The sequence below is a fragment of the Brachyhypopomus gauderio genome, chromosome 2, assembly GCF_052324685.1.
Source record: "Brachyhypopomus gauderio isolate BG-103 chromosome 2, BGAUD_0.2, whole genome shotgun sequence".
NCBI classification, from domain to species: Eukaryota; Metazoa; Chordata; class Actinopteri; order Gymnotiformes; family Hypopomidae; genus Brachyhypopomus; species Brachyhypopomus gauderio.
In genome coordinates, this window is record NC_135212.1 from 17,424,189 (window position 1) to 17,441,688 (window position 17,500).

General features: G+C 50.5%; 1 protein-coding gene across 3 annotated transcripts in view; it reads left to right on the top strand.

The window, feature by feature from the left end:
- zbbx (zinc finger, B-box domain containing) overlaps window positions 1–17,500 on the top strand; it is a 35,623-nt gene that overhangs the window by 17,973 nt on the left and 150 nt on the right. For all 3 annotated transcript variants that reach the window (XM_076989136.1, XM_076989138.1, XM_076989139.1), the window contains 8 exons: window positions 3,512–3,612; window positions 5,197–5,318; window positions 5,515–5,576; window positions 5,818–6,617; window positions 7,783–8,039; window positions 10,016–10,205; window positions 13,613–13,765; window positions 17,242–17,500. The exon at window positions 17,242–17,500 is cut by the window's right edge and continues 150 nt beyond it. In XM_076989136.1, coding sequence (XP_076845251.1) covers window positions 3,512–3,612; window positions 5,197–5,318; window positions 5,515–5,576; window positions 5,818–6,617; window positions 7,783–8,039; window positions 10,016–10,205; window positions 13,613–13,765; window positions 17,242–17,468 — 1,912 coding nt within the window. In that variant the 3' untranslated portion in view covers window positions 17,469–17,500. The remainder of the gene's footprint in view (window positions 1–3,511; window positions 3,613–5,196; window positions 5,319–5,514; window positions 5,577–5,817; window positions 6,618–7,782; window positions 8,040–10,015; window positions 10,206–13,612; window positions 13,766–17,241) is intronic.

The following is a 17,500-nucleotide window of genomic DNA, read 5'->3' on the forward strand; positions in this document are numbered from 1 at the left end:
TATAGAAACAGGTGAGCAGGGCTCCTCCCAGCCCACACACCCACCTCCATATAGAAACAGGTGAGCAGGGCTCCTCCCAGCCTACACACTCACCTCCATATAGAAACAGGTGAGCAGGGCTCCTCCCAGCCTACACACTCACCTCCATATAGAAACAGGTGAGCAGGGCTCCTCCCAGCCCACACACTCACCTCCATATAGAAACAGGTGAGCAGGGCTCCTCCCAGCCCACACACCCACCTCCATATAGAAACAGGTGAGCAGGGCTCCTCCCAGCCTACACACCCACCTCCATATAGAAACAGGTGAGCAGGGCTCCTCCCAGCCCACACACCCACCTCCATATAGAAACAGGTGAGCAGGGCTCCTCCCAGCCCACACACCCACCTCCATATAGAAACAGGTGAGCAGGGCTCCTCCCAGCCCACACACCCACCTCCATATAGAAACAGGTGAGCAGGGCTCCTCCCAGCCCACACACCCACCTCCATATAGAAACAGGTGAGCAGGGCTCCTCCCAGCCTACACACCCACCTCCATATAGAAACAGGTGAGCAGGGCTCCTCCCAGCCTACACAGCCACCTCCATATAGAAACAGGTGAGCAGGGCTCCTCCCAGCCCACACACTCACCTCCATATAGAAACAGGTGAGCAGGTCTCCTCCCAGCCCACACACCCACCTCCATATAGAAACAGGTGAGCAGGGCTCCTCCCAGCCCACACACCCACCTCCATATAGAAACAGGTGAGCAGGGCTCCTCCCAGCCTACACACTCACCTCCATATAGAAACAGGTGAGCAGGGCTCCTCCCAGCCTACACACTCACCTCCATATAGAAACAGGTGAGCAGGGCTCCTCCCAGCCCACACACTCACCTCCATATAGAAACAGGTGAGCAGGGCTCCTCCCAGCCCACACACCCACCTCCATATAGAAACAGGTGAGCAGGGCTCCTCCCAGCCTACACACCCACCTCCATATAGAAACAGGTGAGCAGGGCTCCTCCCAGCCCACACACCCACCTCCATATAGAAACAGGTGAGCAGGGCTCCTCCCAGCCTACACACCCACCTCCATATAGAAGCAGATGCTAAATCTCTTAGCCTCCTGGGCCCCAATTACATTTTATGTGAGATCAATTAATGGTTTAACAATTCCTAATTTAAAGTCAGCAGGCTTTACATTATTTTGCTTCTCTCCCCAGTGAATTCCGTAAGAGCTCAATTTACCTACGATGTCACCGGTAACATCCATATACACAAACATTTGCCATTCGATTAATTCTATGCTGAATGTGGCGTGCAGACCGCAGAATACTAAGTGGGATGTGCTTGGACACTGACAGCTCTGGTTGGTGTGTGTGTGTGTGGGGGGGGTGTCATGTTCACCAGTGAACAGGTCCGTTGGTTTTGGGGTCACTGTTTTTGGCTATGAGAAATGATCCATTGGTGAGGTATCACTGTCACTGCCTGGATTCCTCTGCAACCCAAGGCACAACAGCTCAGCCCCACACAGCCCCACACGGCCCCACACGGCCCCACACAGCCCCACCAACAACACCAAACCCAAACATGCTCAGATAAAACAGCAGTGCTGTGTTTGGAATGGTTCATTCATTGTGCTCGATATCAAAGGGCTTCGACTCCAGACCTCAAATTCACTTTCTGGTCCTAGACTCTGTAATCACTGGTTTGTAATTGAACAGTGAACGATTGGCTACTTTGTGGTGGACCTATTTTACAGATAAAGGGAGTTGAAATGATGAAAATACACATATTTTATGACATATACAACCAGTGTATGTTTCTTTGCAGGAATATATCTCATCTTCAAGTGTGCTGATGTAAATTTCTGGCATTTTCGGACAGCAAGCAGCTATCAGAAGTAGAATAAGGAAACAGTTCAGAGCTAATGAGTGATGTGGTTGTGAGTGCAGTGCGTGGATTTGGAGCGAGCTGCTAGCTCCACCCACTGCTAGCTCCACCACTGCTAGCTCCACCCACTGCTAGCTCCACCCACTGATAGCTCCACCACTGCTAGCTCCACCCACTGCTAGCTCCACCACTGCTAGCTCCACCCACTGCTAGCTCCACCACTGCTAGCTCCACCCACTGCTAGCTCCACCCACTGCTAGCTCCACCCACTGCTAGCTCCACCACTGCTAGCTCCACCCACTGCTAGCTCCACCCACTGCTCGCTCCACCACTGCTAGCTCCACCCACTGCTAGCTCCACCCACTGCTAGCTCCACCCACTGCTGGGCCGCTTCCATGGCCAGGTGGAGCAGCAGCGAGGGTGGAGCGGCCGGCCGCCCCGCCACACCCACACGGCCGAGACCGAGCCCAGACGGACAGACACTTCCTGCCCAATGCCTCATAGACAGAGCTCAGCTGTATAAATCAGCCGAGCTTCACCCACAAATCTTACCCATATTTGACCCTTGGTGGGTGTTCATTTTGGGAACACCTCAAACGGTCTGTTGTTTTGGGGGGGGGGTTTGTTAGAGGAGGCAGGATTTCTTGGCATTGACTGGTGAACTCGTGAGTTGTTGATGGGTCTGTTCTCCTGCCGTTTGAATAAGAATTCTAGGTATATTTAAGAATTTTGGTCAGTGGGCTTGGGGCGAACAATGTGTCTCTCTCTTTAAAATGGAGTAACATAAATCGTCTAAACTGCTTCTCCCTCAATGCAAACCTGCTGCTAAGCTTGTTGAGCCATGTCACCGTTGCGTAAGTGTTAGAGTGTTGCCATGGTTTTTGGGTCACCTATTCAAAGGGCTTCAGAGGGTCTCAGTTGTAAAGCCATTTAATTGCCCTTATTTCAGTATAATTGTCTGCTGAGGAAAAGGGTGAACAGAGCACTGGGTGTATGTGTGTGGACTAGAAAGAGTTCACTGGAGGGGAGAAACCATGAAAACGAGAGAGAGGCTTGGAAAAGGGAAAGAAAAATGAATAAGTAAAGCGTTTTTCTCCCTTACTGGTACTTGTATGTTGTTTAAGGGTGAGCATTCACAAAGGGTCAGTATTCACAATACTGATTCGTGACTCTGCCTTAGGATTCTCAACACTGATTCAGGACACTAACTGCCCCTCCTTTTCTGACCAATGTTTCTGACTCCTTTGTTTGTTACATATTCCTTTTGCCACAGAGACACAAGCACAAGATCAGCGTATCCCAGTCCAGGATCATGATGGTGTTTCTGCTGAATGTGTATCAAGCCGTTAGCGGTCGAGTCCTTCATTAGCTAGGTGGGGCTGAGCGGAGCAGCCAAACAAAACAGCATATGGGATGAATCCAGCTTCCCCAGGACTGGGCTTAGGAAACGCTGCATTATGTCCTCATTATTAACATCATCTAATTTGCTAGCAGGCCTGACCTTAATACCGTAACACAGCCGGTGGAAATGGTGTGTAGTCGTGGTGTGTAATGGGTGGCCATGCGTCAAGGGGATTTTGAGCGGGTTTGGACTCCCGCTGCATGGCCGTGGTGTTTGCTCTCTCTGTCCTTCAGAAGGCAGATCCAGTCGTACCGGCTGCAGTCAGCACCAAGCACGCTGGAGGCTCCGATCCCACACTCAACCTCACAGCCCAGCGAAGAGAATGAACTAACAGGTTAGCACTGTTACACAACACCAGCCCACCCACACACGCACACACACACACGCACACACACACACGCACGCACGCACACACACACACACGCACGCGCGCGCACGCACGCACACACACGCACACGCACGCACACACACACGCACGCACGCGCGCGCACGCACGCACACACACGCACACGCACGCACACACACACACACACACACACACACACACACACACACACACACACACACACACACACACACACACACACACACGCACACACACGCACACACACACTCAACTGCTATGATAAAGAAATAGCCATTTACTCATATGGTGTAATTCAGCCACAAAACAGCGTTAGAGTCAGTAAAGGGAATCGTGTATAAGACACCTTCTCCACACCTTCTCCACACCTTCTCCACACCTTCTCCACACCTTCTCCACACCTTCTCCACACCTTCTCCACTCGACAGCCTCACAAAATGGATGGACACATGTGCATGGCTGCGCGCACACACACACACACACACACACAGGTGCACACACTCCCAAGAAAGTTAGTTTTTCACTCTCTCCGTGTTCGGGTGAGTGGAACTCCTGTAGCAGGGAGTGCCAATCCATCACGCCCCACCACTGAAGGTTAATCACAGGGCTCTTATTACACTGCCCAGAGAGTCTGATGGGCCGGTGGAGGCCTCTGACAGCCGGGAAGGCACGGCGGCTCGGGGTTCTGGACGTGAGGAGAGGGAGCTGTCAAGGGAGCGGTGCCGTCCTCGGGCTCAAGCCCTGTCCGACCCTCCGACACCGGGCACCTCTCTCTACCTTTGCCCCCTGAACCGTCCCGGCACCCTTTCAGAATCTCTGAGTCCTTTTCCACTCATCCAGATCACCCGAGGCTGGGCTCTCATGCAGTGCCACTTTTAATCATGCGCACAGGCCCGGGTTCAGACCCACACCTCTCCCTCCGGCCCACCGCCCAGCCCGGTGAGCACGCACACCCCTGAGCAGAGGAGTGGAGGCCAGGCAGTGGATCTCCCTCTTCCCCCAGACTGTACGCCGCCCTGTTCTCATGAATAAAACATGTGTTTTGCACATGACATTTGAACAGAACCGTACAAGTTAATTGCGTTCAGCCGTTCAGTCTCTTCAGACTATTCCCTGATAACCACAGCCGCTTGTCTGTTGGAGGACATGAAAGTGTTGATTTTACATAAATGTTCAAATATTTCAAAAGGACATTAATTTATTAGTCTTCATACAGAAGAATGTGCTTTAAATTAGCATGTGGACTTTAAATTAGCATGTTCCATTCCTTGCCCCACTGTCCTTCAGTCACTTGCTAGCAGCTTTATACCACGACTGTGCCTTCATGATAAAACACAGGAGTGAAGTAGATCAACTGATATCTTTAAAACGTGTCATGTTCAATTCTTGCCGCCAATTAGTTTTTTTAATCTTTAAAAATCTTTAAATATTATTGTATTAAATGATTTCACTTTTGTTTGGTTTTGCACTTTGATGTACTGAAACATTTCTTCATAGGTTTCCACCTGTCGGACTAACTCTAGTCTCTCTATCTCTCTCACCCGTGTGCTGCAGAGGAGGAACTAGACCTGCGTCGCTACTGCGCCTCCTTGTTTGCCGTCCCCGGCCCTGCAGGAGCAGGAGGAGGAGCGGGTGATGCGTCCGTCACGAGCCTGAGTATCATGGAGACGGAGCAGGTAATCCTCGGCCCCGGGCTCCACCCTCTCTCCGCGCCCGCCGTACCAATCACCTGCAGGCGTGAGAAGTTGAGATATTCGGTTATCTGTTGGGCGGCTGCAGCCGGGCCCATGATGGGCATAGGAACCGGCCCGTTTTAATCTCCTCTCCGAAGCTGTTTTCCTCTCGGTTGTTTTGTGGGTTTAATTCTTGCAGGACACCGGAGACACGCTGGTGAACGGCACCTCTGGAGTCCGACAGAGAGACGATAAGCGAAAGTAAGGCAGGTTACGCGTAGGAAAGAAACTTGATGGAGGAAAACAGCCATAACAGCTGCGGCGCACATCTCATTCTGAGGCACAAATCCCAGCGTAATGGATATGCCACTGCGGTGGCATATTGACAGTCATGTTTGTAAAGAGCAATATGTGTTTTTGATCATCTCGCAATTGCATTCTGGGATTTGTTGTTAGATATCAGTTATATGTTTTTGTCCGTTTTTGTTTTCCATCCTCAAAGATCAATTCAAGGAAGGGAGAACTTATCTACACTTTCCAGAAGCCAGACAGAAGAGGGGGGTTCGTGTCCAGTGGAGTCGCTGTACTCCTCAGCCAGGAGCTCCGCACTGGACCAAACTGAAGCGGCAGCACGTCCGGCTGGCCAGCCAGAACCATCTGAGCCGCTCTCATCATTAGTTACATCCCAGAAGCTTCAGGCTCCAGACTTTGAGGGCCCCTCTGTTGGGTTATCCGCCTCAGCACAGCTAAACGCTCGTTCATCGAGGGCGGTACGGCAGGTGAAGCCGCTCAGCCTCAGTGCCTCACCTCAGCCGTGTCCATCAACACCAACTCCTGCGCCAAAACCCAGTACGAAACGTACAGAGTTCTCCTCCTCTCTGGGGTTTTCTCGGGAAGGGGGCAACCCAGGCTGTCCGGACGCTCCAGACCGGGTCTCCTCCCCCCCCCTCCCTCCGCACCACCCACCGCTCACCTCCCACCGCACCTCCACACAGGCCGCTCTGTCAAACAGAGCCGTGGTCCGCTGGTCTCCTTCTCCTTCAACGCCTGACCAAACCCCGTGTCCCTCCCCACCGCCGCCAGAGCGCTGCTCTTTCAGACCTGGGTCCCGGCCAGACTCGGTTCGGCCTCCTGCCCCTGCGGACGCACTGCTGTCCTGCGGCTCCCCAGAACACGAGGACCTTCTGGGCTCCTGGCCAGGTCATACGGACCTGGTCACAAGGTCAAGGAACCCGAGCGGGATGCCTCCGCTGCTCCTGCCGTCTCCCGGACCCGGACTCTCTCCACCGATGAGCCTGTCGGGTCAGTGTGCTTAGAGACCCAGGTGAAAACAACAACATTATAAAGAGGAGAGCTTGTCGTTTGGGTTGACAGAGAGCAGTGCTAATTGCCTGTCTGTGGCGGGGGCTTTGCTGCAGACCAACACTCACCGTGTTTGTGGGTTTTGTTTCTGAAGCAGTGTCCTTGCTGGTGATTGCCTCTCCACACTGTCCCTGCTCCCCTGCCAAAGTCAATTTAGACAGAGCAATAAAGGCTTTCTTCTTTATCTATCGATTAGAGTTTTAAGTAAATCCTTGGCATAGTGTTAGGCCAGGCAGGAAGGTAATTACGCAGTGAAGAACAGCTCTAGAAAAGGGCAGGAACCTAATCACCAGCATCCCCAGGGCTCCCACAATCTAAATCAGAGAGTAACAATAGAGAAATACAGATACATACACACCCAGTCAAACACACACATGGAGTGCTGCAGGAACTCTAGCATCCTAAGTCACATAAACGGATGTGAGTGCACACGCACACACACACACACACACACACACACACACAGAGGCTTGTCACAGTTCCTCCACAGCAGGCGCTCTGAGCTTTATATGCTGACAGGCACAATGGTGTTGACATCAGCATTTTAGACTTTATTAATGCATTAAGCAGAGACAGAGAATGTGAGGGAGAGAGACTTGGACTGAGATTGAGATGAGAGAGACAGAAAGAAGGACAAAGTCTCTGAGTGAAACGGAGCAGAATGGTGGCAGTCATGATCCTGTGGTACGGAACCGGTCCTGTGGTACGGAGGGTCGTGGGTTCGATTCTCAGACCTGAGGCCATGACTGAGGTGCCCTTGAGCAAGGCACCTAACCCCAACTGCTCCCCGGGCGCCGGGCTAGGGCTGGCCACCGCTCTGGGCACGTGTGATCCACAACCCCCTAGTGATAACTAGTGTGTGTGTGTGTTCTGACTGCACAGATGGGTTAAAAGGAGGACAAATTTCGATTGCAGTGAAAAATCCCAATTGACAAATATGGCACATTTCATTTCATTTCAGAAGAGGCAGGGCATGCTTGATGCTGTTTGTGTAGCTCACTGTGATCTGTTAGATGAAGCACGTACCTGAATCCTCTCGGAGAGCCTTCTGTTGACTCCTCTGAATTCTTCTCTAACATTTCTTTCTCACTGTCGCTTTGGCCAGATTCTGACAGATCAAGCGATTGCACGGACCTGATTCCCACCGAAGACGACTCCTCCGATGAAGAGATGAAGAGACGTGCAGGTCAGCGAGAGCAGGAGGATGAAGAAGAGGATGAAGGGGAGGAGGAGGAGGAGAAGGGTAGCTCTCCATCTCTCCAGTGCTCTCCTTCTCCTGGTGACATCCCTCTCCTCTCTCAGGACCTCCTGTGTGCGGGGCAGGCAACCCCACCATTGGGCCGTTTTACTGAACCGTCCCTGGTGAGCAAAGCATCCTTTAGAGCAGCGAGTCCCACTTTGCGACCTCAGCCCCTGAGGGCCCCTGAGGGCCACGCCACTGCACAGCTCAGTATCCTCTCTGGATCAATGCAGCTTTCGTAACTCCATGGCCAATTTCTAGATTTCCGTGAGGTTGAATGGCATCTGCATGTTCTGAGAAAGAGGTGACGTGTGCTGAGGTGCTCACACGGATCAAACACTGTACCGGCCTTGCTGAGATTCAGCAGCTGTTCACTGACTCAGCGAGTGAACCATCATTCACTTTGGCCTGATCACAAGCATCACTTTCACACTGCTGCTATTGTGCGGTGTGTGGAGGAGCATTAATCACCCATACTATCACTGAACTCACGCGCTCCAGCAGGAAGAAGCAGTCATACAGGGAAGACTGGGCTTTAATGGTTCTCCAGGGAGAGAGACCGCAACAGGGAGAGACACAGAGGGGAGGGGGAGAGGAGACATTTTTATTAAACACCTGAAATTAAATGTCTGATCAGAGATCAGTCTTATCTCAACTCTTTTGTCTGGCTATCAGAAATCATGTTCTTCAGGGTGTTCATGATTAATTACTATCATGCCTTTGTAGTTTATCCAATTTCATATCAAAAGGACAGCAGTCTGGTAACAATCAGAAGGGGAATATTACTCATTTCCTTTCAAACCTTCACCCCCCCCATAGAGTTGCTATATTGTCCTGTATGTTCACACTCACGTGTATATAACTGATTTTTTCACTCCTTTGTTCTCTCCCAACCGAGCCGTTGACTTGCATGATAAAGCAGCTGAAATCGATGATACAGTTCTTGCTCACTTCTGTCTTACACAGTCCAGTGCCCTCTATCCAAAACCCTCCCTCCCTCTATCCACACCCTTCTCCAAAACCCTCCCTCCCTCTATCCACACCCTTCTCCAAAACCCCTCCCTCCCTCTATCCACACCCTTCTCCAAAACCCTCCCTCCCTCTATCCACACCCTTCTCCAAAACCCTCCCTCCCTCTATCCACACCCTTCTCCAAAACCCTCCCTCCCTCTATCCACACCCTTCTCCAAAACCCTCCCTCCCTCTATCCACACCCTTCTCCAAAACCCTCCCTCCCTCCCTCTATCCACACCCTTCTCCAAAACCCTCCCTCCCTCTATCCACACCCTTCTCCAAAACCCTCCCTCCCTCTATCCACACCCTTCTCCAAAACCCCTCCCTCCCTCTATCCACACCCTTCTCCAAAACCCTCCCTCCCTCTATCCACACCCTTCTCCAAAACCCCTCCCTCCCTCTATCCACACCCTTCTCCAAAACCCCTCCCTCCCTCTATCCACACCCTTCTCCAAAACCCTCCCTCCCTCTATCCACACCCTTCTCCAAAACCCTCCCTCCCTCTATCCACACCCTTCTCCAAAACCCCTCCCTCCCTCTATCCACACCCTTCTCCAAAACCCTCCCTCCCTCTATCCACACCCTTCTCCAAAACCCCTCCCTCCCTCTATCCACACCCTTCTCCAAAACCCCTCCCTCCCTCTATCCACACCCTTCTCCAAAACCCTCCCTTCATCAAAACCCTTTGCTAAAACCCCTCCCTTCAAACCCTTCTCCAACACCCCCATCCAAACCCTTCTCCAAAACATCTCCCTCCATTCGATCCCTTTTCCAACACCCCTCCCCCCATCCAAACCCTTCTCCAAAGCCCCTCCCAAAGACGCAGTCTAACCTCTCACATGGCCACATTAACTGATGGACATGTGGATCCTTCTGTAGATGTTTCCTGATTAATAGTTTAACTGTTAATCAAGTTGCTTGTTACAGAGGCCAGGATAGCAAATGTCGTACTTAGAACGGTATTGTAGCGATAGCCATCAAGATATGAGGATAATTTAGTTCAAGTACAGCAGCGTTAAAAGTGTGTATGGGGTATACGGGGTGTATGTGGTTCTGAAGCAGACCCTTCTTCTGCCCTCTTCAGGCTCTCAGTTCACTAGCCCAGCGAGAGACCAGCGTATCCGGAGAATACTGTGGGCTGGAGGGCTTCTTCACCCTGGGATTGAACTCTGGACAGTCGGTGGCAAGCCCAGCTCCGCCTCCAAGCCCAGCTCCGCCTCCAAGCCCAGCTCCGCCTCCAAGCCCTCCTCAGAGACCTGCAGACCTCACAAGAGGTCTGTACTTGAACAGAAGAAAGAAATTATACAGACAGAATAAATATATTGCATAGTTTTTTTAGTCACAAAAGAGTAACCTTTGCTGGGCCACAACTCTGCCATAAGTCATGTTCCATTTATGACATTATTGTTCCATGCAGAGTGGAGCTGTTTAATAAGTGGCAAAGAAAATGAAAGACATCTATTCTCTGTCAAGAGGGACAGTTTATGTTCACCTGAGACTAGAGTGAGACACTAGGCAGTATTACCATAGAAATAAAGGATGTGTTACTAAGGGCCACTTAATGCACTTCATGGTTGATAATGTTCTTCTCCCCACCTGCACCTGTGTTCCCACCTTATCTCCAGTGCTCAAGTAGACGTGTGTGTCTCTGTATGTGCGTTCGTGTGTGTGTGCATGCGTTCAAAACCAAATCTAAATTGTAACCCAACAGTGCAATTACAGGCCTGATTTTCATTCACTATAAAGAACAGTTGAGCGTTCCCTCTCTACTGCCACGGTTATTTCTGTCCTCAATCAAGGAAGTGTTACGCGGGTCTGTTCTGACACAGAGCCCCGCGGGTACGAGACGCAGCTTTGGGACACAGACCACAGGAACACCTCATATCCACAGCAGCCGCTCACTCGCACGCAAGTGGGGAAGGCTATGAAAGACGTTAATCTTCCAGCCCTCTAACCACGTGTCGTAGTGGGACGAGCCTGTCCAACACGTTTGCATAAGCGGAAAGCTGATTTTTCTCACCTGTTTTTGCCAATGATGAGCATGCCAAGACTCCGAAGCTTGCCAGAAAACCAACAAGGTGAAATTGTGATAAATTCAGAGCTGTAATCTATTAATGTAACTTGTTCATATGTACCTGTGTCAAGGTGACACACCATCCTTGGCATACATTAGCACCTGAGCACCTGAGCAGACCGGATGGATCCATCACAGCACTCACAAGCCACCAATAATCAACCTTTCAAAGGCTTTATCTCCTCCTACACGTACTTGAATTTATGCTCCTTTATAATTTGAAATAATTTCAATTATTTTATATTTAACTACTTTTCTATTTTACTTTTATTTTTTATTTTTACCTTGACTTAAATGTTGTCTTATCTTGCCTTGCCAAGGGACGTTTTACTAACAGAAGTAAGCAGTGCATGTCCTCATTAAAACAGGTTACACTACAGTAGACTTGCTAGGAACACTGACGATGATGGCAGATTTAAAACATAATGGAACCATACGTTTTTAGAGACTGATTAAAAATGTAAGTAAGATCGGTGAGTAAATCAGTGCTGAACTTCAGAGTAGCTGGAGAAATTTGGCCTGGTCCTGCTCCTACAGTCCTGCTCCAAGAACCGAGATTTGACCTGAATATTCCTTAGTAATGAGGGCTGATGAAGGAACTGACACGTTCGTGTTACTGGGTGCCTCTTAATCAGACCGACCATGTAAATCATTAAGCTGGTCGGGGTGCCCTGGATCAAAATCCTAACCACTATTTTTGTCTTCTAATTAATCCTTAAATGTTCTCATTACCTTCTTCAGAGCCCCCTGGAATTGATATTTATGTTTTTTTTCTCTCCATCTGCCAGATAACATTTGTAGGTCCTTAATGCATACATGAGAGCTATGTTAAATAATATAATATAATTACAGTAGGGAGGATATGCACAGAAGCAGAATAGGTGCAGATGGGCCTGGAGGTTCCTCCGCTAACTCTGGCAACACACTCTTTCTCCCCTCATCATGCCACCCTGAATACCTTTGATGTATGTGGGCTTAATTAAGGAAACACAGGTGCTTACCTGCTGATCTCTGTGAAAGCTGGTGAGGTAGTGGGTTCTTAGAGGACAGTACCCTACATGGATTGGACCCTACATGAAACCCTAATTGTTTGATGTAGGATATCTTAACAGCTCATCCTATGTATTATTACATTTGACAGTACATCTGCATTAAGCTACTGGTCTGATTTTCCAAGTGTCAATAGGCTTTTTATTTATTTATCATTCCAATTCTAATGAAAAACAATCTTGCAGGCCTATGGTTCAACATTAAAGAAGTGTAAACAGTACATGAAATACAGGACCATTTTTGTTAAATATTTGTAGTATTTCTCTGGGAGCTGAGGAGTCTGATGACATAGGGAGGAAAGTGTTGCACTGTCTGGCTGTACGGGACCAAATGCTATCCTCCTCTGATAGGAGAGAGGGGTGTGTGTGAGGGGTGTGTGTGAGGGGTGTGTGAGATCAGGCACAGTGCTGGTGGCGTTATGAAAGAGCGAGTCTCTGAATGAAGCAGCCGTGTTTCCCGCTGCCGGGCGTGCCGTAATGAACGCCATCATCATTTAGATCGGCGTCTCCTCCTCGAATAATTATTCTGCGCTTAGACGGATCGTCCAATAAAAAGGACCGCAAGATAATAGATATGCGCAAATTAGGCCTTTCCCATATAGCCATTTATTCCCCTGAGTCCCTTCCTCCTGTTTCCCGCCTTGTAATGAGCTACTCTTAAGAGACCATTACTTAGAGTGTAAACACTAAGATTTCTCCAGAAAAAGAAAACTATGTTTGAAAATGGCCGTTATTAGAAGGCGCGGTAACTGTGTGTTGAGACGGGGCCAAGCAGAAGTGTAATGGTCTTGTTGTTAGACAGCGTGTATCAAACGCTGTGATGATTATCGAGCTCTGTGCTAATGAAAGGGAGGAAAGGTCAGGGGAGTGATATTTCCCTGCCAGCCATTCTCATTTACTTGCGTATTTTCCCTAATCTCTTTTTTGTCCGCCTGGTGCATCTCTCCATCACTTTTCCCTCTCGTCCTTTTTTATTTTTTGTCCCCCAGCCCTCCTTTCTTTACTCGCTGGTGTGCCGTAATCTAAGGGCTTTTATTGGCCTGACTCTACATCTCCTGCTCCCCTGAGCCCAGTGACAAGGGCAGTGTCCAGCCGGCTGGAAAACGGCTTAATTATACCAGTGGTTTAAGGCAGGAAGAGAAGACGCCTGCGTTAACCCCCCAGCTGCCACCAGGAGCCCGTCTCCCTGTCTGTTGTCTCCCTGTCTGTCTCCTCCACCCGTCCTCTCCACTCTCACCCCCACCCGTCTGTCTTCCTTGGTCTGTCTCTCTTCCTCCTGTGGCTTTAGCTGCAAGTATACAGCATCATGTGATTTGACCTCTTCTTTCTAAAATTAGTAGGAACAAATGAGATGTAAAATAGTTACCACAGATTCATTATAGTGCTCTTTGCACTTTATTTGCCAAATATAATTTGCCAATACTCAGTTTTATTAATTTTTTCTTTTCTGTCTGTGTTCTCTCTCTCTCTCTCTCTCTCTCTCTCTCTCTCTCTCTCTCTCTCTCTCTCTCTCTCTCTCTCTTTCTCTGTCCTTCTCTCTTTTTCTCTGTCTCTGTAGGTCAGGGCAGCTGGAGGCCGGTCAGCAGTCTCCAACCTCACGCCCAAGAAGAGCAGGTCACCACGGTGATTAACAGCCAGCCAATCAGCAGGACCCCACACGCAGCCAGCCCAAACGATGGTGTCGAGTCTCCCTGGAGGCCGTATTTATCAGGTGAGAACAGCCTCCCCCAACAGCATCCCACAATGCACTCCTCTTTCTTTCTCTCCTTCCAAAATGCTGTAATTACCCTGCACTGAATCCTCCTCGGACATCTTAGCAAATAAAAGCCCCATCGCTCCTGTCAGCCCCCTACCTCGTGGACACACTAAGCACTCCATGGGACTTCATCCAGATTTACAGGGCCAAAATGTGGTGGTATTTTATTGCAGGCCCGCTCCACTGGCACATCGTTGGCAAGGCTAAATACTTTGTTTACCCGTTGCGTCATCTGCCTCGTCTGACGCAGCGTTACTCACGGCAACGACGGCCTCAATAGCCCAACAAACGCAGCCGAAGGTCAATCTCAAGTGGGAACGGTGTGCGTGTGATTTAGCGTGAGGTTGTCCGCACGGCTCAGGATGTAATTAAAGAGGCATGAACACTGTCCACAGCACACTGTCCACAACACACTGTCCACAACACACTGTCCATCACACTGTTCACAGCACACTGTCCACAGCACACTGTCCAGCACACTGTCCACAGCACACTGTCCACAGCACACTGTCCAGCACACTGTCCATCACACTGTCCACAGCACACTGTCTATCACACTGTCCATCACACTGTCCACAGCACACTGTCCACAACACACTGTCCACAACACACTGTCCATCACACTGTCCACAGCACACTGTCCACAACACACTGTCCATCACACTGTCCACAGCACACTGTCCATCACACTGTCCACAACACACTGTCCATCACACTGTTCATCACACTGTCCACAGCACACCAATACATCACACTGTCTACATCACACTGTCCATCACACTGTCTACATCACACTGTCCACAGCACACTGTCCACACCACACTGTCCATCACACTGTCCTCAACACACTGTCCATCACACTGTCCACAGCACACTGTCTATCACACTGTCCATCACACTGTCCACAACACACTGTCCACAACACACTGTCCATCACACTGTCCACAGCACACTGTCCACAACACACTGTCCATCACACTGTCCACAGCACACTGTCCATCACACTGTCCACAGCACACTGTCCATCACACTGTCCACAGCACACTGTCCATCACACTGTCCACAACACACTGTCCATCACACTGTTCATCACACTGTCCACAGCACACCAATACATCACACTGTCTACATCACACTGTCTACATCACACTGTCCATCACACTGTCTACATCACACTGTCCACAGCACACTGTCCACAGCACACTGTCCACAACACACTGTCCCCAGCACACTGTCCCCAGCACACTGTCCACAGCACACTGTCCATCACACTGTGCACAGCACACTGTGCACAGCACACTGTCCAGCACACTGTCCACAGCACACTGTCCAGCACACTGTCCATCACACTGTCCACAGCACACTGTCCAGCAAGAGTTTTCTGAAGAATTACAGCAGGCCCCGGACTGCATGAGCTCTCTCTATCTCTCTCTATCTCTCTCTATCTCTCTCTCTCTCTCTCTCTCTCTCTCTCTCTCACACACACACACACACACACACACACACACACACACACACACACACACACACACACACACACACACACACACACACACACACACACACACACATTTATACATTTGCATAAAACAAAATCATCACAGCATAACTATGATGTATGGTTGGCATCACCCCTGGTCAAATCAGCCCTTTACTATCATACTGACTCTGACATGCCCAAATGCTAATGGAGAGGAGGGGCAGGAACCTTCTTTAAACGAGATTATTAGATTATGTTTAATTAAGGTGATTACCTGCTGCAGTCTCAGCTCTGACACCATGGGCCTCCCACATGCCTGTAGTTGAGCTGGGAGTGTTCAGCACTGGCTGGTTAAGCCTGGCTGTGTCCGGTCTGTATCTAGTGCTGGGACTGGAACGAGGACCTCTGTGTGTGTGTGTGTGTGTGTGTGTGTGTGTGTGTGTGTGTGTGTGTGTGTGTGTGTGTGTGTGTGTGTGTGTGTGTGTGTGTGTGTGTGTGTGTGATGGTCAACGGGAGGAGTGAGAGATTAGCTTGGGGTTGCTGGAGAAACATGACGTAGCAGATGAGAGAAATATTGCCAAATAGCACATGACCACGTACAACATTTCACTTGAATGGTCATGTACGATCACGCACAATCACGGTCTCGGGCAAAGTTACGCACATTCACGCACAATCACGGTCTCGCGCAAAGTTACGCACATTCACGCATAATCACATGCTATTAGCGGCAGAAAAGTGCAATCAGCCCCCTCGCCCCAACACCCTCTCCCCAACACCGTCTCCACAGCACCCTCTCCCCAACACCCTCGCCCCAACACCCTCGCCCCAGCACCCTCTCCCCAACACCCTCGCCCCAACACCCTCACCCCAACACCCTCTCCCCAGCACCCTCTCCCCAACACCCTCTCCCCAACACCCTCTCCCCAGCACCCTCGCCCCAACACCCTCTCCCCAGCACCCTCTCCCCAACACCCTCGCCCCAACACCCTCGCCCCAACACCCTCTCCCCAGCACCCTCTCCCCAACACCCTCGCCCCAACACCCTCGCCCCAACACCCTCTCCCCAGCACCCTCTCCCCAACACCCTCTCCCCAACCCCCTCTCCCCAGCACCCTCTCCCCAGCACCCTCTCCCCAACACCCTCTCCCCAGCACCCTCTCCCCAACACCCTCGCCCCAGCACCCTCTCCCCAACACCCTCGCCCCAACACCCTCTCCCCAGCACCCTCGCCCCTGTGTGTGTGTGTGTGTGTGTGTGTGTGTGTGTGTGTGTGTTCATGTGGGGGGAGAGGAGAGTGGACATGTAGAAGAAGACTGAGAGCGCACACGCACACACACACACACACACACACACACACGCACACACGCACACACACACACACACACACACACACACACACACACACGCACACACGCACACACACAGCCTTTACTGCTCTGTCCGACTCTCAGGGCATGTGTGTATTGTGTCAGTGTATAGGGGAATTGGGGAATTGAATCTGATGTGGTGTTAGGGAATGTGTGTGTGTGTGTGTGTGTGTGTGTGTGTGTGTGTGTGTGTGTGTGTGTGTGTGTGTGTGTGTGTGTGTGTGTGTGTGTGTGTGTGTGTGTGTGTGTGTTTTATGGTGGAGGCGGGGTCAGAAGGGTGTAATTGCTGGAGGGGGCGTGGCGGGGGGGTTAGAGACCTGGGCTCAGTTTGATTAGCTGTGATGGGGCTCAGTCAGGGTTAAACACTGTTCACCCCACAACCTTCCGCCACTCATTCACCTCCTGCTTTATTTACTTTATTTTCCTGTGGTTCTGTCTCTCATTCCATCTTTCTCTCTGTTTCTTCTCTTTAATTTTTTCATTCTTTCCTTCTACCTCTCAGATCTATCCTTATCTTTTCCTATATATCTCTTCCTCCACTGCTGTTTAACTCTACATTCTCTCTTTTGTCTCCGCTCCAGGTCTCTCAGCTGGAGGCTGCGAGGGTTTGGCTGCCCCCCCCCACGTCCGCCGGCCACACCCTGCCTCCCGGCCCCTATCCCGTGCCGCCCTCCACATCACGGAGGTGCAGAGCGTAGAGCATGCCGGCCTCGGAGACTCCAACTCGGAAGAGGATGAGGAGGATTACCTGGCTTTGGTGGGCCTGGAGGAAGAGTTTAAGAGGATGAGTAGCAATCCGAGTGACTAGATTACTAAAGTGGATAGAAATTCACCCTGAAA